Source organism: Anomaloglossus baeobatrachus, chromosome 2, assembly GCF_048569485.1.
Source record: "Anomaloglossus baeobatrachus isolate aAnoBae1 chromosome 2, aAnoBae1.hap1, whole genome shotgun sequence".
NCBI classification, from domain to species: Eukaryota; Metazoa; Chordata; class Amphibia; order Anura; family Aromobatidae; genus Anomaloglossus; species Anomaloglossus baeobatrachus.
Window position 1 is genome coordinate 131,188,802 of NC_134354.1, and position 20,991 is coordinate 131,209,792.

Sequence of the window (20,991 nt, forward strand, 5' to 3'; positions counted from 1 at the left end):
TAGAGAACGACTAGAGTTGCGGCCAAGCATGTGCACTGCCAATATATTGTAAAGGTGATCCCAACAGTTAAGCTGGCTTTACACACAGCGACATCGCTAGCGATGTTGCTGGTGAAAGCACCCCCCCTCCCGTCGGTTGTGCGTCATGGGCAAATCGCTGCCCGTGGCGCACAACATCGCTAACACCCGTCACACGTACTTACCTGCTTAGTGACGTCGCTGTTGCCGGCAAACCGCCTTCTTTCTAAGGGGGTGGTTCGTTCGGCGTCACAGCGGTGTCACTAAGCGGCCGCTCAATAGAAGCGGAGGGGCGGAGATGAGTGGGCTGAACATCCCGCCCACCTTTTTCCTTCCTCATTGCGGACGGCCGCAGGTACGGTGATGTTCCTCGTTCCTGCGGTGTCACATATAGCGATGTGTGCTACTGCAGGAACGACAAACAACATCGTACCTGCAGCAACAACGATAATCGGGATTACAATGACTGGACAACGATCAACGATATGGTTGAGTATTTTTGATTAATGGTCGTTCGTGCGTTTCACAAGCAATGACGTCGCTAACAAGGCCGGATGTGCGTCACGAATTCCGTGACCCCAGCGACGTCTCGTTAGCGATTTCGTTGCGTGTAAACCCCGCTTTAGATCTTCGCCAATCTAAAAGTTATCTACTACAACTAGAATACATATTTTTCGAATTATAAGACGCATTTTTCCTCCCAAAAATTTGGAAGGAAAATTAGGAGTGCATCTTAAAATCCGAATGTAGCTTACCAGGTCGTGATTGAGAGGGGTCACAGGAGGTAGGGGCTCTGTGCGGCGACCGGCGGAGCTGCTGTGTGCGGCGGTGGCTGGCGCAGCTGCTGTGGTTGGCGGAGGCTGGTGCTGCTGCTGTGTGCGGTGACGGCCGGCACCGCGGCGCAGCTGATGTGGTTGCGGCGGCCGGCGCAGCTGATGTGGTTGGCAGAGGCCGGCGCAGCTGATGTGGTCGGCGGCGGCCGGCGCAGCTGATGTGGTCGGCGGCGGCCGGCGAGGTAAAAGCCATTCTGACAATGTCAGTAATAAGCACTTCAAATAATGGTGCCCAGAGTCCACGTGTGCACAGATGGAACTCTTGGCTCAAGAGCTCCATCTGCGCATGCGCTGCCTCCGGGCGCCATTTGTTTGAAGCATATCTTCAGAATAACCCATGCCTCGCCGCCCCCCTCACAGAACAGAGCCAGCACGGGGCAAGGCAGAGCCATCATGGGGCAGAGCCAGCACGGAGCAGAGCCAGAACAGAGCAGCATGGAGCAGAGCCAGAACAGAGCATAGCCTGCAGCCCCAGCACAGCGGTCAAACACCACCGGATTAAAAAACAGACCCCGTATATTTATTTATTTATTTATTTTTTACCTTTTTTTGTCCTTTGAATTTGGGGTGCGTCTTATAATCTGGTGCATTTTATAAAACGAAAAATACGGTACCTCTTTCATGTGTATGGGGATCTCTAGATTTTCTTCTGAATAATGAATGCCATTAACTAGAAAGAAAAAAAAGTGTTTTGTGCCTGGCGGGTGCCCACAAATTGGACTATTGTGGGCTAAGTACCTTAAGTCTTTATAGCAATAATGCTGTTTAAGCTTCATATATTCAATGTTTACATACATCTTAGCCCCTATAGGCCCTGATTCATCAAAACCGATGATTTTTGTCACTTATCTTGATGAGGAGACATGTTGGAGTCAGATGCTCCTAATCTTGAGGATATGTACATCTCTTCATGAATCTGGAGCGTCAGATGAGTAGCGTGTGCCAGTGTGCACCACAACAGAAATCTTACACCAGTCTCTAACTGGTATAAGATTTATGACTTAGGGAACGACAGAGAAATAGTTGCGCTGTGCGTCATGCCCCTGTCCCACCCAAGTTTCCCTCATTTTGGCACCACAATGTGCTGCTGTATCCTATGGTTTGCCATGTCAGTATATAATCTACATGCAAGTGATGAACACTTTTGGGCTGGTTGGCCCCAAATTTACTTCAATTTTAAAAGGAATCTGTCAGCAGGTTTTTGCTATGTAAGCTGAGAACAGCATGATGTAGGGGTTAAAAATAAAAAGCAACTACTGTATGCCTCAAGGCTGTGTTCTATTGTTTACTTAAACTAATGCCTTTATTACCCTGTGATTACCATTACAGGACTAGAAACTCCTGTGCAGGGCAGTCCTGCACGCCCCCTGCTGCGATTGTGCATTGAGTGTGAGGTGCCAATCTCTACAGAGAGCCTGGTGTGGACAGGACAGCTCCTTGGGCACAGCTACATGCATAAAACTCAATTCTTTGATTATGTGAGAACGGCTGCACCCAGTAATCTATGTGATACACTGTTGGATTCAGAATCTCCTTGCCTACATTATGTTGCTTTCAGAGGAGGTAGCAAAAACCTGCCGACAGATACCCTTTAAAGAAATTATTGGGGATAGTTTTTTGACTGAAGCCAAGTTGACCATTTCTGTTGGCTGAAGTGGGGTTTTTTTTTTTAGTACCCTTCAAATAAATGTTGTAAGTATCATCAGAACTTAGACACATTCACAGGTGCACGATCTCTGGCCTCTGGTGGAATTTGCCCAATTCTGCCTCGATAGAATAGTTTTCTCGTGCAGACCCTCGCAGTAATTCACTAAGAATGTCATTGTTGAGCGTCGAAGTCTGATTATAATTATATATGTCTAAATATATGTGGGTTATAATCTACTTGTCTTGACAGACATAACGGTCTGACTGCTGTTTTACCATTTCCACTTAATTAACTTGAGAGCACCATGATTAAACTGCGAAATCCCAGCGCTCAGAATCCTCAAAGTAGATCACAATTTAGCCTGTAATTACTTATTAAACATGGGTAAACCAAGTGTCTGGGGATGGCATTGGGGTCAGTAGGCACAACTGATAACGAGGGAGGGCCGGAGATAAATGCCAAGTAGCACCAACAAGGTACTAATGAAGAGCGGAGAGGGCCGGAGAACGGCTTTTGTGCTGTTAGAATGTGACCTTTAGTAAATGTTAGTAAAATCTACAGCACTGAGCCCCCAGATAACAGATACCGACTACAGGGGCAGAATAGGTCCATCAGCACTGGACAGTACAAGGACGGCTTCACGTTTCTATTGATCAATCCTGAAAATGGGTCTTTTAACCCATTAATGCCCATTTCTGAATAGTGCCATTTTGAATCATTGCTGCTGTTGTCACGTTTCAGAAGGGATGCTATGCTATAAGGCTCGTCAGAGCGGTCTATATGGAGATTGGGAAGAAAAGTGCATGTGGTATGAAAGGAGGACATTCAGCATATGGATAAACATACATTGGCAGATGTGGCACTACAGAGATAATAATATTTATTCACTTACTTAGTGACCTTAATTCCATAGCACTTTACAAACATCAGAAACACTGTCCCCATCGGGGCTCACAATCTAAAATCCCGATCAGTATGTCTTTGGAGTGTGGGAGGAAACTGGAGTACCCAGAGGAAACCCCCGCAAACACGGGGAGACCATACAAACTCCTTGCTGATGTTGTCCTGGATGGGATTTGAACCCATGACCCCAGCAATGTAAGGCTATGTGCCCACGCTGCGGATTTTGCCGCGGATTTGCCGCGGATTTCCCGAAAATCTGCAGCAGCGGCACTTCCAAGCCATTTCAATGGCATTTTGGAAATGCTGTGTCCATGCTGCGGATTTTTCCGCTGCGGATTTGCCGCGGATTTTGATGCGGAAAAATCTGCAGCATGTCAATTGTTTGTTGCGGATTTTGGTGCGGATTTGGGTATAGAATGGGGAAAAAAAAAAATCCGCGGCAAATCCGCGGGTGCGGATTTGCCGCGAAAGTCGCGGATTTTCAGGCAGAAAAATCCGCAGGTACATTCTACCGTGGACACATAGCCTTAGACTTCAGTGCTAACCACTGAGCCACCGTAAGGAGTTTGAGTATATTCTACAGACTGGGGATATTTCAGAACAATCAGCGCTCATTTGTAGGAAGAAATTAATTAAGTTATTTCCTTTTTTGCTCTTTTGTTTCCAGGACTATCCCATCATAATAGTGACTGCGGGAAACTATACGTGAGTCATTTCAGTGTAGTTTTCTTTAAAACAACTCATCTTAGAATATGTCAATACTTGCAAATCGATAGCGGCCCGACCATTGTGGTCCCCACTAGTCATGAAGGCAAAGTGATCCGGGCTCGTTTAACCAACCATGTGTATTCGATACAGTTTGGCAGAACATTAATTTGGCCACCAGTTAACTCAACCACAACCTCTAACCAGTCAAGTGTGTATGTGCTAATGGTGTCCAGAGGAAACCCACACAAACGCGGGGAGAACATACAAACTCCTTGCAGATGTTGTCCATGGTGGGATTCGAACCCAGGACCCCTGCGCTGCAAACTTTAACTAATGTAATTTTTTTAGTAGTAGTAAATTCTGCTGTTCTCCTGAATCTGGAATTTTTTATTTTTTGTTTGGACATCTCTTCATACCGGAGTTATTTCCCCCTTTTCCTTGTATATACATCAAGGCTTTTTAACCAAGTGGGCATGTTCTTTAAGAAGACTTCCATAGAGAAGATAGAGAAGAGTTGAGGATAACGGCCAGTTGGCCAAAAGGACTAGATTTATGTACAAGGAAGAGGAGCAGAAACAAAGGACTGGTATCAAATTCAGTATGGGACCTATTAGCACTATTAAAGGAAATATGGCAACAGGTTTTATGTAATTTTGAGAGCAGCATGATATAGGAGCTGGGACCGTGATTCCAGTAATGTATCATTTATTGAGCTGCATGCTGTCATTTTCTTACAAATTGCAGTTGTTTTTTTCTGCTGCCTGTCTAGTAGTGCTCTGAATGCTGATCTCTGAATAACTTCACCCACACCACTGATTGGCAGCTTTCTGTGTACACTGCATTGACAATAAGCTGCTAGTCAGTGGTGGGGGTGTGCTTACACACAGCAGGTAACTAGGAGGCACAGGACAACTAGTCCTGTTGGAATAATCTCCTGCTGGTAAAACACTGATCTTATTATGCAATTCACTTTTTCAGAGCAGAAGATGACTTGAACGTCAGTGCCACCTATTGGAAGTAGCAATCCTAAAAGTCAGTATCTACCCTTTAATAAGCCCTGCCATATGATTTGGAATAAAATGTAAAACCAAATCTAAATTTGCAGGCCGTGTTTTCAGGACATTGGCCCTCGTCCCTGCAGAGTATGATATCTGGTTTGGGTATATAACAAGATCCATACTGACTTTTAGGATTATGCTTCCAATAGGTGGCAGTAGAGTTCAATTCCTCCTCCTGTCTGAAGAAGTAATTTGGATATTTAAAGGGAACCTGTCAGGTCAAAAAAGACTTCTGCCCTACAAGCAGGAGCCTGTGTGAGCTATTAACCCCTTCCTACCCATCCCTTTCTTGTAATATTGTATAATATGAAAGTAATAAAATATGTTTTATTACTTACATATTCCCTACGTAAATGTGCAGGGGCTCTAGCCCCATGGGCGTTGCATCGCCCTGTGGGCGTTTGCATACTTTCCATGGTATCACGCTCCTGTGGGCGTGATACCATGGATTTACATGAGCGACATCACGTCTGCTCCTTCAGAATCTCGTGTGCGCACTTACCATTCTCCCGTAGAAGCCTAATTACAGGCGAAACGGCCGTCGTCCTCAGTGAGGGGTCGGTATCCAGGTCTCCTCCCGCCGTTGATTTTACTCTGCACTGAAGCTTGAATAAAGTTCAACCCGGCACAGCAGCTGATTTTGCAGTTATTTTCCTCACTTCATTGATGCTTGGGACGCTGTCTCTCATGTAACCAGCACGCTGCATGCGGAATATACATCTGCGCTGGTGCCGTATCTACCACGACGTGAGTTTACAACTGGGTAACAGACGCACGAGTGGTGCAGGACTCATTCTTCTGAATACACACTTACCATTCTCGCCGCCACCTCATCCTGGTGTTTGCTGGTCGGCTTCTGATGCGCACTGTGCATGACAGGAACCGCAGGAGTCTTCTGAGCATGTGCAGTGCACGTCAGAAGCCGACCAGCAAACACCAGGATGAGATGGCGGCGAGAATGGTAAGCACGCGCGAGATTCTGAAGGAGCAAACGTGACGTCGCTCATGTAAATCCATGGTATCACTCCCACAGGAGCGTGATACCATGGAAAGTATGCAAACGCCCACAGGGTGATGCAACGCCCAGGGGACTAGAGACCTGCTCATTTACATGGGGAATATGTAAGTAATAAAATGTATTTTTATTAGATTCAGTATATTCGAGCTTATTAGGGTCCTCCGCTCCCTCTAATCTGGGCTGACGATCCTATTTCTTGTGTCCAGCCGCAGTGTTACATTCTTACACTTCGTGTATGGTGGATTAATTTTGGAATCTTTCTGACACTTTGTTCTATTAGGTTATTTTAAAGTCTACTTCGGTTCACGATTTACTTTACAGAAGACTTTTATTTCCACAGTTTTAATGTTCTATCTTTTTGTGTTATTTTTTTCCACTGCAATATCTCATGACAACTCATTGCCTGGGGGGTTTCTCCCATGACACCACTCTTGATCATCAGTGCAAACGCTCCAGATTACGATGTATTGTGACACCGGTACCCTAAGCCATGCCGGGAAAGAGAAGCAGCTGTTTAATGCTTATTATGGGGTAGAGGATATGTCCGCCACAATTGACTTATAGCCATGGGCTGCGAGAGAATGGGTTAAACTTCAAATCAATTGGTGCTGGCTATCTCTGCTCTTACAGAGCTCCTCGCCATGCGTTTCGCTTTGCCCCCTCCTGTTGTAACACAGTTTGTCATTTCCGATCACTATTAATATCACCTGTTAAGTGCCCAATGGGCTTCATTGCTTCTCGCTCTGCCCATCAGCATCACCTCTCGCACATGGGGATGGAAGGGATAATTGCTAAACATAGCATCTAATGCTTGAGGCGCGGATCTGAGATTATTCCAGCCTGATTATAGGCTGCGGGTTGCTCTTTTTGAAGCAGTTTAAAGGCACCTGTTACTTAGACTCCTTATAAATTGCCTCCGCGTTTCCTTCTCCTCGCCTTCCCCGTAAAATAATAAAATCTAAATCTTGGCTGGATTTTGTGTTCTGTTATAAATAATTCTGGATTTATTTCCTTGCCCTTATCTATGAAATTTCAATGAAGGGCTTTATGACTCAGGCACGCTAACCGGACGCTAGAATATCAGTGACATTAATTCCTCGCTTTCAGATGAGCACAACGGTGGCAGTAATAAAAATGTCTCGTACTCTCGGTGGATTGGATGGTATTGAGTTCAGCTCCGAGGGCAAGTCTTTTTAATGCTTTTATATTAAAAAGGAAGTTAACATGCATGACCGTTCTATGGTTGCCTGCTTAGCATGTCGCAGAGGGACTTGGCGTTCTGTAACATACAGAAGGAAAGGTGTTTGACATTTTCCTTGATGCCGAGTAGACGTCCGAAAACATCAAATTAGTCAACCTGCTCCGACCCTACTGCAAAACCTGGATGAATGCAGGGAAGAAATTAAAAGGACTATGCAAGTTATGGCTATGAGGCAACGATATCACACAACTGGAAATATGTTCCTACTGCAAGAACCTCAAGAACAAATATTCCGATATGGTGTGCTGCAATCACATGGAGAAGAGCATCTTATGTAGAAGGCAGAGTAAAGGACACGTCTCACTAAGCAACATCGCTGCTGAGGCACGACGTTTGTGACGTAACAGCGATGTTGCTGTGTGTGACATCCAGCAACAACCTGGCCCCTGCTGTGAGGTCGCTGGTTGTTGCTGAATGTCCTGGGCCATTTTTAGTTGTTGCTGTCCCGCTGTGAAGCACAGATCGCTGTGTGTGACAGTGAGAGAGCAACAACTGAATGTGCAGTGAGCCGGCTTCTGCGGACACTGGTAACCAATGTAAATATCGGGTAACCAAGAAGTCCTTTCCTTGGTTACCTGATATTTACCTTCGTTACCAGCACCCGCCGCTCTCACGCTGCCAGTGCCGGCTCCTGCTCCCTGCACACATAGCCAGACTACACATCGGGTAATTAACCCGATGTGTACTGTGGCTATGAGTGCAGGGAGCCAGCGCTAAGCGGTGTGTGCTGGTAACCAAGGTAAATATCGGGTTGGTTACCCGATATTTACCTTAGTTACCAAGCGCAGCATCGCTTCCACGCATCGCTGCTGGCTGGGGCTGGTCACTGGTTTCTGGTGAGATCTGCCTGTGTGACAGCTCACCAGCAACCCGTGTAGCGACGCTCCAGCGATCCCTGCCAGGTCAGGTTGCTGGTGGGATCGCTGGAGCGTCGTTTAGTGTGACGGTACTTTTAGGTCTAATTCACACAACAGGGGTGTGGCAGCGTCTTCTTGTCTGGCTGTAAATACTGATCAGATGGTGAGCTTCAAGAACCGAACTAACATCATTAGAGGCAGATAGCGCGCTCTTCACCTAGGTCATGAGAGCTGTGGTCGAGTCAGGGCTTGAAACCTCAACATTGAAAGCCACTAAACGCTCTCTTCACAATAGTCACTAAAACATGGTGTGTTTTGGGTTTTTTTTTACCCCTAAAGGTTCTGGCTTTACTGTGATCACAAAAAAGACATCATATGTAACAGACTACAATTGCTTCACTTTTTGTTGTTTTGTTTGTTTGTTTTTTTTTTTAAATAAACCTTTGGTATAAATTCATCATGATCTAAACTAAAGGTACCGTCACACTAAGCAACTTACCAGCGATCCCAACAACGATAGGGATCGCTGGTAAGTTGCTAGGAGGTTGCTGGTGAGATGTCACACTGCGACGCTCCAGCGATCCCACCAGCAACCTGACCTGGCAGGGATCGCTGGAGCGTCGCTACACAAGTTGCTGGTGAGCTCACCAGCAACCAGTGACAAGCCCCCAGCGCCGCGTGGAACATGCTGCGCTTGGTAACTAAGGTAAATATCGGGTAACCAACCCGATATTTACCTTGGTTACCACCGCACGTGCAGAGAGCAGGGAGCAGCGCACACTGAGTGCTGGCTCCCTGCTCTCCTAGTTACAGCACACATCGGGTTAATTACCCGATGTGTGCTGCAGCTAAATGTGCACAGAGCAGGGAGCAGCGCACAATGCTTAGCGCTGGCTCCCTGCTCTCCTAGTTACAGCACACATCGGGTTAATTACCCGATGTGTGCTGCAGCTAAATGTGCACAGAGCAGGGAGCAGCGCACAATGCTTAGCGCTGGCTCCCTGCTCTCCTAGCTACAGCACACATCGGGTTAATTAACCCGATGAGTGCTGCAGCTACATGTGCACAGAGCAGGAGCCGGCACTGACAGTGAGAGCGGCGGAGGCTGGTAACAAAGGTAAATATCGGGTAACCAAGGACAGGGCTTCTTGGTTACCCGATGTTTACATTGGTTACCAGCCTCCGCAGAAGCCGGCTCCTGCTGCCTGCACATTTAGTTGTTGCTGTCTCGCTGTCACACACAGCGATCTGTGCTTCACAGCGGGAGAGCAACAACTAAAAAATGGCCCAGGACATTCAGCAACAACCAACGACCTCACAGCAGGGGCCAGGTTGTTGCTGGATGTCACACACAGCAACATCGCTAGCAACGTCACAAAAGTTGTTCGTTAGCAGCGATGTTGCTAGCGATGTTGCTTAGTGTGACGGGGCCTTAAGTCAGCAGTGGGGACCGCAGGGATCTGTGCTAGGACTGATTCTTTTTAATCTCGTTATTAATGACCTTGTGGATGGGATTGATAGTAAAGTGTCAGTCTTTGCTGATGACACCAAACTATGTAGGATATTAAAAACTGACCTTGATAGTACAATATTAAAAAATGATCTGGATAAGATGTCAGATTGGGCAGACACTTGGAAAATGAGATTTAATGTTGATAAATGTAAAGTAGTCCACCTAAGATGGTACAGTAATCCTATAACTGCGTATACATTAAATGGAAGTAAACTCGGGACTACAGAACAGAGGGACTTGGGTATTCTTATTACAAATAAGCTGAGCAGCAGCACTCAATGTCAAGCAGCAGCTGGAAAAGCAAACAAGATTTTAGGGTGCATAAAAAGAGAGATTAGATCCCATGTTCCCAATGTTTTGTTACCCCTCCAAGTTACTTGTAAGGCCACATCTAGAATATGGGATCCAGTTTTGGGCTCCACATTTTAAAAAGGATATTAAGAAGGTAGAGTCTGTTCAAAGGCGGGTAACTAGATTATTACACGGAATGGAGGCCTCCCATATGATGACAGGTTGAAAAGGTTGGATTTGTTTAGCGTAGAAAAAAAACATCTCAGAGGAGATCTCATTTATATGTATAAATACATGTGTGGTCAATATAAAGGACTGGCACATGACTTATTCCTTCCAAAGACAGTACTAAGGACCAGGGAACACTCACTGCGAGTGGAAGAAAAGCGATTCCGACAGCTAAATAGGAAAGGGTTCTTTACAGTTAGAGCAGTCAGACTGTGGAATGCCGACCACAAGAGGTAGGAATGGCAGACACTATAACAGCTTTTACAAAAGGGCTGGATGATTTCACTACATACAACATTGTCGGTTATAAATAAAGTAGTAAGCTTTCATTTGAGGAATCGGAAACGAGGGGTAGCAAGGTTGTAATCCCTCCCCTCACCACATGGGTATGCATCATCGCAGCTGATCAATCTATGGTCTGTGGCTGCTGATAGAGGTAGCCGTGTAGAGCCCTTAGCTATTAGTTAGTCCCATAGACTAACCGGGATTGCAGATATTCCTTCTGATCAGTCCCATACACGGAACTTAAATCGTAACTGTTGTTTTAATTTTCATTTCATAAATCACTTTCCCATTACTGAGATAGCAGATGCCAGCTGTTACTAATGAAATTGTATGTAGATAGAATTGGGAGAAGGAGGGGGAGCACTGCCTCTAGCGCTTCCCTCTGTTTCTAGCTCCTCCCCCTGCCTCTAACTCCTCCCTTTGCCTTTAGCTTCCCTCTCCTCCCATCATCATAGAATCTCCTCAGTAACCACTTTCCATCTGTTGCGGGAAGCGACAGAAGACCCCCTGTACACATAATAAAGACGGCCAATAAATCAAAATCAAGTAGATAGAGGTCAGCTGCAAATTGACACAGAAACCATGGATAATAGTGGTGCTGTTTCTGGAACAAACTACGGCCCCCTTGACATGTTTTGCAGGGTCTATTGTGAAGTTCCGTGGGCCGTTCCGTGTGTGACTGTGTAAAGCATCAGTGTGCTGTCCTTGTGACATCTGAATAGCACACGAACAGCATGAACTTGTATACTTATCTGTGTCCAGTGCTGCTGTTGCTTTCGGATCTGCATTCAATGCAGTGATTATTCATGAGCATAATGAGCAGGACCCGGAAGCAACAGCAGCACCGTATGATACGGTTAAGTATAAAAATTCTTCTTTTTTTTTTTTTAAGTGATGTGTTTCCTCCGGTACGTGTCACACGGAACACATGACACAAGTGTGTGGGCCGTGTGACATCCATACTGCCTGCAGAACACCGACACTTCATCGTGTGTAGAACACGGACATGCTTGTGCTCCACATGGACACACGGTCTTTGTCAAAAAATGGACATTGTTTTTAATGGGTCTACGCGTGTTTGTGTCTCCATATGTAGGATAGCGGACATGACACATACCGGAGACACGGATGTGTGAAGGGGCCTAAAGCAGACTTCTTTGTTAATCTTGACCAACCCCCTCAAAATACTGTGATCGATTGAATGTAAAATAAAAGTCCTGTGCGGGTACAGCAGACACTCGTCAGTGGCACTGTGCAAGTCCTCTGAATGGAGCTGATAAGAATCAGAGCAAATCAAGCGGGGTAGAAGAAACACATTTGTGTTCCGTCTAATCTGTTATGTACTTTTCATCCTTATCTGCTTAGCATTAAAGCTCTTGTTGTTTTCCTCAAGACTTGTGTTTCCAATGCTGCGATCTTTCTGTCAGAAGATTTCTCAATAATCACAGCTTTCATAATGAATATGTTTCATGAATTTTGATAGAAAGCTAATAGCAGGTTTGTTTGACATATGCCAGGCTTCCAGTGCGAGGTTCAAAATATCACTACTTCAGAGGAGCGTCGCCTGCCATATTGTGTAATGTCTCCCGAAGAGCTGTAAACACATTTACGAGCACTAATAATAGCACTCATCAGGTTATATTGGATGCTTTTACTAATTTTTTTGTTAATTGAATTTCTTTACTATGTACTATTAAAAAAATACATAGCCACCAACATGAGGGAATGTTCTTATATAATTCCCCTATATTACTTAAAGGGGTTGTCCGGAGGATACACTATCAATAGGACATTGGTGATATGAGTGCACAACCCCTTTTAATATATGAAATTGCGCACTGATCTCTCTACTCACAGCCCTGAGCTCTTTGTATAGATATTTGTATAGATAGTGGTGGACTATCTTTATAGGTCCCCATGCATATCAGAGAACTTGGAATGACAACGCTCTCACAACTCCCCCACAGCTTGGCCAAATACCGTATATTGGTATTTTACAGTTTTATTGTAGCAACCATGTTTTACAAAATTGTATACAGTGGTGACCAAAAGTTTTCAGATTGACACAAATTTTGGTTTTCACACCATTTGCTATTTTAATGTTTTTGATCTACTAGTCAGATGCTTCTATGATTACTGAAGAAAACAGTTCTAAGCATTTAATATGTTTGTAATATTTTATTGACCCATACATCAAGTTTATACAAAGACTCGATATTTACAGTATTGACCATTATTTTTCAAGACTTTTGCAATTCGCCCTAGCAGCTGCATCTTCTGGGCAAAATCCTAAGTGACTGATGGCAACCAATTTTTACCTAATTACTGCTTGGGTGATCACAATTTCTGGGTTTTGTTTGTTTACCCGCTTTTTGAGGATTTACCCCAGATTCTCAATTCTCAATGGGAGTTTCCTGGCCATTAGTCCAAGATTTCAATCTTTCATTCACTGAGCCACCTGGTTATCATTTTTGCCTTGCAACTTCGTGCTCCATCATGCTGGGAAAGGCATTGTTCATTTTTCATCAATAAATTGCTCCTGAATTTTTGGGAGAAGTTGCTCTTAGAGAATATTTACTGGCCATTCTGTATTCCTGGCAGTGTTATTTGACAAAATTGTGAGTGAGCTCACTATCTTCGATGGATAGCTCCCACACATGAATGTGCTCAGCATGCATTACTGGTGACTTGACACAGGGCTCATGGTAGCCCTCACCGCTTCTTCTCCGGGCCATCATTCTTCCATAGGTTCAAAACTGTCTAAAGGGGGCTTCATCGGAGAAAATAATTGTACCCCAGACCTCTGCAATCCATTCCTTCTACTGTCTGTGGAATATCAGGCTGTCCTTGATGTTTTTCCAGAAGAGAAATGGTTTCTTTGCTTCCCTTCTTGACACCAGGCGATTCTTAAAAGCCTTTACTTCAATGGGCCTGTACATTCATTGACACCTGTCTTTTTTCTATTCCTGAGGAATTTTTGTTTCGGTGTTAAACCAAACTCATTGCTGGATCCTCTTTAGGAGACTGTGCCCTGAAACTTTCTTCACAACACATGAACCTCTCTTTGAAGTTCTTGACGATCCAATAAATGCTTGAATTAGGGGCAGTCTTAGAAGTAGCAATGTCCTTGCCTGTAAAGCCATTTTAATGCTCATGTTTCCTTGGAGGTAACTATGATTTCAAGCACCTACAATAATTTCATCCACCAGCTCTCTTTTAAAGCAACTAGTCTGCTTCTATTAAATCATCATAAATGAATATCAGTTCCTTTGTCCTTGTCAACAGTTTCTCCTGCGCAAAAGAGAAAAATCTTTGAATTGGTGTAAGCAGTTCCTTTTATGACAGGTTTGAAATTTAGTGCAAATGGGGGTTTGTGACGAAGTTCATTTTAATGGCAAAAAAATGGATTTACAATTTTTGTGAGTTATCTGGTCGCTTTTTTTGTTGTTTTAACAATCTTCAGTTAATGCAAATTGCTTCTTCAAAAACCGAAGAGGTAAATTTTGGCGCATATTTAGTTTTTTGTTTTTTTTTTACAGTCTCAAAACATTTGGCTATGATTGTAGGTTGTTAATATGGGTTTTTACCACTGAATTTGCTGACCATTTCTATCCACTCAGCCTGCTCAATCAATAATAAAGTGACAATTTACCTTCAGTGTCTGAGAAGCTAACTCAAAGGTGACAATATGTCTGCACTTCCTTTTATTACTTCTGTAAAAATGAAAAGCATTACCAAACAAACATTTAATTTCCTTTTCATGGAGTTATTCTCGAAATAGAAAGTTTTTCCCTAAGGGATAGGGTATAACTTGCTGATCACTGGGGATCTGACCACTGGGACACCCAGCAAACCTGAAAAAAGGGCTCTGCAGAGCCTGTCTTGTATGGAGCGGAGGTGTCTTTATTTTTTTTTATTTAGTTTACATATATTTTACCCCATAAGGTGATCATTTTAACATTATCATATATTTATTAATTGATGATTAGCCCTGTAAGTGGGGATGGCGTATTACCAGTTACAGGGCAAAACTAGTTTTAGGTCTATAATATAGAGCTGATCTTTGTCAGTCAACTGTTGATAGTTTTTTATTTTTTAGCTTCTGATTACTAATTTGAGGACAATTTAACATTCATTGATCTGAGCGTGCCCTAACAATAAACCTGAGCGTTTTGGCCATGTAGCTTGAAGAATTGGGGAAGTCCCAGACACAAGAACCCAAGAACCGTAATAAACAGAGGCTACAACATAAAAAAAATGATGACAACATAGCATGCACTCATCATACGAAGAACCAGTCGATAAAACGTTGCCCCCGACCGGCTTCGCTCACCTTGCTCCACTTGACTGACATGTGTCTCCCTATGTGTGTACATGGGAAGACACCTGTCAGTCATGGCGATTGGGATGGGGAGATGCTGGCCGATATTTCAAGGTGTGTTGCCTCTGAAATGTAGCAGCGTATCAGAGTAACACATACCTGGCCACAATCACGCAGCCAGGCTCTGATTCTTTTGGGACAGCATGGATCTGAAGACCGGCTCCCTTTAGGGACAGCAATGGCAGGTCACTTCAGTAGAAGGTAGTTATGTCCTGAGGTTGCAAGGTCCTTACAGCCATATTCTCCATTATACGACAATAAGCCACATAATGCATTGTTACAATTGCTTTTCCTGGAGGAAAATAGGCTGCATGGTGAAAAAGGCTTGCTTTCCACCATCACGTGGCCCCTTTAATACGCTAGATACATGGTTATTCCTTTTATTGTATTCAGTGCCTCTAAGGTTATGTTACCAAAACTGCTCCCATTGTATCTGTTACTCCATTTGCTTTTGTTTCCATTTATATTGCTATGGGAGTTTGGACAAATATACTTTTTGCATGTCTCATGCCCTTTTACTACACATCATTTATCATGTGTTCTTAAGTCAGCAATGAATATTCCCTGCTGGTCTCATGTCCCTGTTTCTTGGCCATAGATTTACGTCGGCAGAGACCGTGGTGATGGGAGATGTGACATACGGAGCGTGCTGCGTGGATGATTACACTGCTCGGGCGCTGGGAGCCGACTTCTTGGTGCATTATGGGCACAGCTGCCTGAGTAAGTTTATATCTTTTTCTATATTTCAATTGTTCATGAGTGAAATGTAGGGTAACAGGTCTAGAAATATAGCGAAGAGGCTGAAAGATGGAAGTTATAGACACAAACTTTATCGTCCCGCAGAAAATATAATAGCTGATTTTATAGAATATACCGATAATAAAGGGAAATAACTTATTAGGGTTACCTACCAGATAATGGGATAATCACACCAGATAGAGCTCATAAAGGGAACCTGTCATGTCATTTTTTGATATTAAAACGCCCCCAATGTGCATCACTAACATGGTTTTCTTAAAAAAAAAAAAACATTCCATGTATGTATCTTAACCCCTTCACCCCCGTGTGAATCTACGTTTTTGTATTTTCCTCCTCTTCTTCCGAGAGCCAAAACTGTTTTTATTTTCCGTCAATCTTGCCATATGAGGGCTCGTTTTTTGGAGGACGATTTGTACTTTTGGATTAAACCATTAGTTTTACCATATAGTGTACTGGAAAACAGGAACAAAATACAAGTGACGTTAAATTGCAAAAAAGTACAGTTGCATTATTGTTTTTGGGATATTTTATTCACTTTGTTTTAAACCGATGTGTCAGGATGATGCCTCAGGTCAATACGAGTTCTTAGACACCAAACATGCATACTTTTACCGAAGGGGCTAAAAAAAAATTTCAGAAGTTTGTACCAAAAAATGGCGCTTTTTGCTCCATATTCTGAGACCTGTAGTGTTCTCATTTTTTGGGACCTGGGCTTATTTTTTGTGTCTTGAGCTGGCATTTTTAATTATATAATTTTTGTTCGGATGGTATGGTTTAATCGCCTGTTTGCGAACAAAAAACATAACTTTTGCGTTTGGATTTTTTTTTCTTGCCACGCCGTGTACCGATCAGATTAATTCATTTTATATTATGATAGATCAGTCATTTCTCAATGCGGTGATACCAAATATGTGTATTTCTAATGGAGCGAATGGGAGGTGATTTTAACTTTTAGGTGTTTTTTTTATTTTTCTATTTTTTAAAAACTCTTTTTTTTTTTTTTTTTTTTTATTTATTTTACTAGTCCCCCTGCACAGTCTGATCTATCGTTCATTTCTGCTGATGAAAGCTGCACAGATCTGATCAGCAGAAATGCAGCATTCCTGTGAGAGCCGGCGCTCTGTCTGCTTGCACAGGAAATATATCATGATAGCGACAGGAGTAATTACATGATCCGTTAATACCATGGCAACCATCGGCTCCCCCTGATCGCGTCACAAGGCTGCCGATGGAGACGGAGAACAGCGCAATCTCTACCGCCGCCATTTAAATCGCGCTGTCACATTTTGCCAGCACAATCTACTAGGCAAGCAGGCGCACGTGGATTGCGGATCCACCCATGCCTGATAGCTGCACATATTTGCTGGTCAAATCAGCAGATATGTGCAGGGGTCACTGTAGCAGCCGGAGGTGATTACCCTGACATGACTAAGGACGTACCGACACATCGTTTGTCGTAAAGGGGTTAAAAAAAAAAGTTTATATTCTTAGCTTAAACCAGTACAGAACTTTGTTTTCAGTCATGAGGGCGGCTTTTTGTTGGGAATCAGTCATGTCACTCACGTTCAAACAAAATTATTTTTTTTTAACTTAGTCACACCCCCTGCAGTGTGATTAATTATACACAGGTCCTTTCCCAGAAATTCTCTGCTGAGCTCCTCCCATTAGTCACATGATTGCGACATCACACAGGTCCTGCCTGCGTACACCGTTTTTCCAATGCTGTGCTGGGCTCCACCCATCACAGTCACATGATCTTGCCATCACAAGTCCTGCATAGACCAGCTGAGCTGTGGAGATCAGCATTGGTTTATCCAGGACCTGTGTGATGTCACGATCATGTGACTGTAATGGGGGGAGCTCAGCTGAGAAGTTCTGGTAAAGGACCAGTATATAATCAATTACACTGCGGGGGGCGTGACTAAGCTGAAAAAAAAAATGTGCTTAATGTAAGTGACATGACTGATTCCCATCCAAAGGCCGCCCTGATGACAAAACAAAGGTCTGTACTGATTTTACCTAAGCACATAAACTCCTATTTTTTTTTTATTTTTTTTTTAAGATAAACACATGGATTTTTTTTTTTTAAGAACACCATGTTAGTGATGCACAAGTAATCTGCTGCCAGAGATGTTCGATAGCCCTCTTTCTCTATTAAATGCAATCTGTCAGCAGGTTTTTGCTACCTTTGAGAGCAGCATGATGTAGGTAAAGAGACCCTGAATCCAACATCGTATCACTTAGATTACATTCTGACTCGATCAGAATCTTTAGATATAGCCATGTAGCAGAGCTGAGAGCGCTGTCCCACCCACACCAGCCTCTCTATAGAGATTGACACCTCACTGTGAATGTTTAATCAGAGGGGGGCGTGCCGGACTGCCATGCGTGTTACAATGTAGTCCTTGACATTGTAGTAATGAGAAGAGCTGCTAGTTAAACAAACATAGCAAATAAACAACAGATCGGACCTTGACAAAACAGGGATCACTGAATATCTATGTTTTAACCTTTGCAGCATGCTGTCTTCAGTTTACATAGCAAAAATCTGATAGGGATCCAATAAAATGAGGTTGCCTTGCCATTGGCTGTTGGGCTCACATAAAACTGGCCATTTTTATGTGCTGAGTATCTCAATTTTTGCATGTCTTTATAGCAGTAATGCATATCTATATTCCCAAATTCATTGTTCCACATGTCTTAACGCTACACAGTGCAACTGTCTTCTTTTTTTCTTACTATGTTTCATGTTCAGTTTATATAAAGTAGGCTGTGCCATCAGTCTTTCTCTTCCGATACATTTTATACATATTGATAAGCCATGACTGTACAGTCGCATTCCCCAGGTGGAGTCGGCGGTGTACAAATGCTGTGGACATTTATTTTCTTTGTATTGTACAAGGAACAGCTCTAATAACGTCAATAAATAGGGCGATTCAGTATAACACAGTTTACCGCAGTTGATTCAGAACCTCATTTCTGCCTAATGTAATATTGTACTGCATTCTGTGAGCCGGAGCGAAAACACCTTGCCGTGACCTCACGTCAGTTCCTGTAGCAACATACAGCCTACAACACGGAAAACCAAATGATGAGAGAAGAAACATATTCCAAAACCTCGTAGCTGGTAAAACCTACACACCAAGGACAAAAATAAAGCTCCACGTGTGCGCGGCATTGTGTGAAACGAGAGAGAAGAGGCAGCAAGAAAGAATAGGAAGCATTCCGAAACATTAACCCCTTGTCCAGGTAAATTTGCTTTATACAAACTGAATGGGTTAACAGTGATCTACCTGAGCTCGCCACTGCCCTCTTCTGTAGGCACAGGGTATTGCAGGCTTATTTCTGTCCGAGGACGGAGAACGTCTTTTGGGTCAATAGCTTTGATTCAGTAAGCTGATCGATATGTCAGCTGGAGGAATGCAGCTTCTTTTCTTTGACTATTCCTCTTCATTACTTGCCCCCATGGGTATGATCTATCACTTGTGTAAAGCTGGTGTCACAGCGGAATAAACTTGGCTTTCATCCATCTGCTGTCCGACTGTCCTCCATCCGTGTCCATCATGAAGTGATTCATCAGGGGTCTGCTAAGGTGTGCGGGGCATATGGATCTTAATGTGATATTTGTACATATGAAATGTGGAAGAGAAGAGACAGATGTGAGGCCACAATAGACACTTTCCTTGTGCAATATTGTACTGCAATATGGACCACAGATTTACAGAAGGATGCATCAGCCACATGGGACTCGGCAAGCAGCGATTGTGACTGACGACTAATCATCAGTATAATTATTGCCACTTGCCCTCTTGTTACAAATTTACATGTACACTTGTTAGAAGGGCATGTATTAATTTGTGCATAATTTCGGTACAATTGGTGAAATTTGCTACCAATTAATTGATATATACAGCGTATATGTATAATATATATATATATATATATACAGTGTGTGTGTGTGTGTATATATATATATATATATATATATATATATATATATATAATGTGTATAATTATTATTTATTTTTTTTTGTCGCGTACGGTGGCTCAGTGATTAGCACTGTTGAGGTCCTGGGTTCCAATCCCACCAAGGGCGACTTCTGCAAGGCGTTTTTATGTTCTATTTGTGTTTGCTTCGGTTTCCTTTCTTCCACACTCCAGTAGCATACTGATGCGGAATTTAGATTTTGAGCCCCAATGGGGACAGTGATGGTCACGTTTGTAAAGTGTTTTGGAATTAATAAGTGAGTAAAATAAATAAATAATAAATATCTTTCTTACCACACTAAATTTACCCTGTTGTGTTCCATGTAGCATGATCTGTATAGATTATAGAGGTGCTGTGTATATAATAACGGCTGAGAGTAGTTAAATTAATCCTAAGACCTATGTAGCGCTGGCTCACCTAGTATGCCGACGCTCCTCTGCGTTTTTGCGAAGTGCCCCTGGTCTCCGTCCCTTCCGCCACCTACCTGTGGTGCAGTTCCCGGCCCAAGTGGATGGCCTTGCGCAGCGTACCTGCTTCCCTCTTCTCTGCTGTCCACGTATAAGTCCATTCCCCAGCTCAGTCACCCCGTGGATGCCTTGCACTGCTCCCGCCTGGGCCACAGGTCCTGCACATCTTGTGTGGGGTTCCTGCTCTGTCCGCAGCCTACTGCTGGGAAGCACCAGCTATTTAAGGCTCCTCCCCTGGATGGGAGGTGCAGAGCATTGAATAGCATTTCTTACGGTTGATTTGTATGTTTGTGCAGTCTGTGCTGCCGTAGGTCTGGAGTCTGTTGCTGTATCCCAGTATACTGCCTGAGTTTGGTCACCTGTCTGAGCCTGCTGACCTGTTTGTAGTCCAGTTAACTGTGGATCCGGCATACTCAGGTACTGGCGTATTCAGTCACCCGCATGTTTTTGGACTCCAGCTTAGTCCGTGTTCGCATTGTCAGCCGGAGTCTTGAAGTACCTGATGTGCTGGCGTCATCCTGCTGTGACCCATTCCTGATGACCTGTGCCAGCAGATGACCTGTGCCAGCAGATGACCTGTGCCAGCAGATGACCCGTGCCAGCTGATGACCCGTGCCTGACGTCCTGCGCCTGGTGTCTTGTGCCTGAAGTCCTCTGTCTGCTGGTGCCTGTCCTGCCCGTTCCTCTTCAGGACTGTGCCCTTTTTGCTGCTCTATGTTGCTGTTCTGCCAGCCCTGCTGTCGCTCTGTCCCACTCAGGTGCCACAGTCCCGGTT

At 43.8% G+C, this 20,991-nt stretch overlaps 1 protein-coding gene across 1 annotated transcript in view; it reads left to right on the forward strand.

Moving 5' to 3' along the window:
* Positions 1–20,991, forward strand: part of DPH1 (diphthamide biosynthesis 1) — a 410,699-nt gene that overhangs the window by 203,000 nt on the left and 186,708 nt on the right. Inside the window, exon 4 of the mRNA XM_075335338.1 lies at positions 15,601–15,722. Coding sequence (XP_075191453.1) covers positions 15,601–15,722 — 122 coding nt within the window. The remainder of the gene's footprint in view (positions 1–15,600; positions 15,723–20,991) is intronic.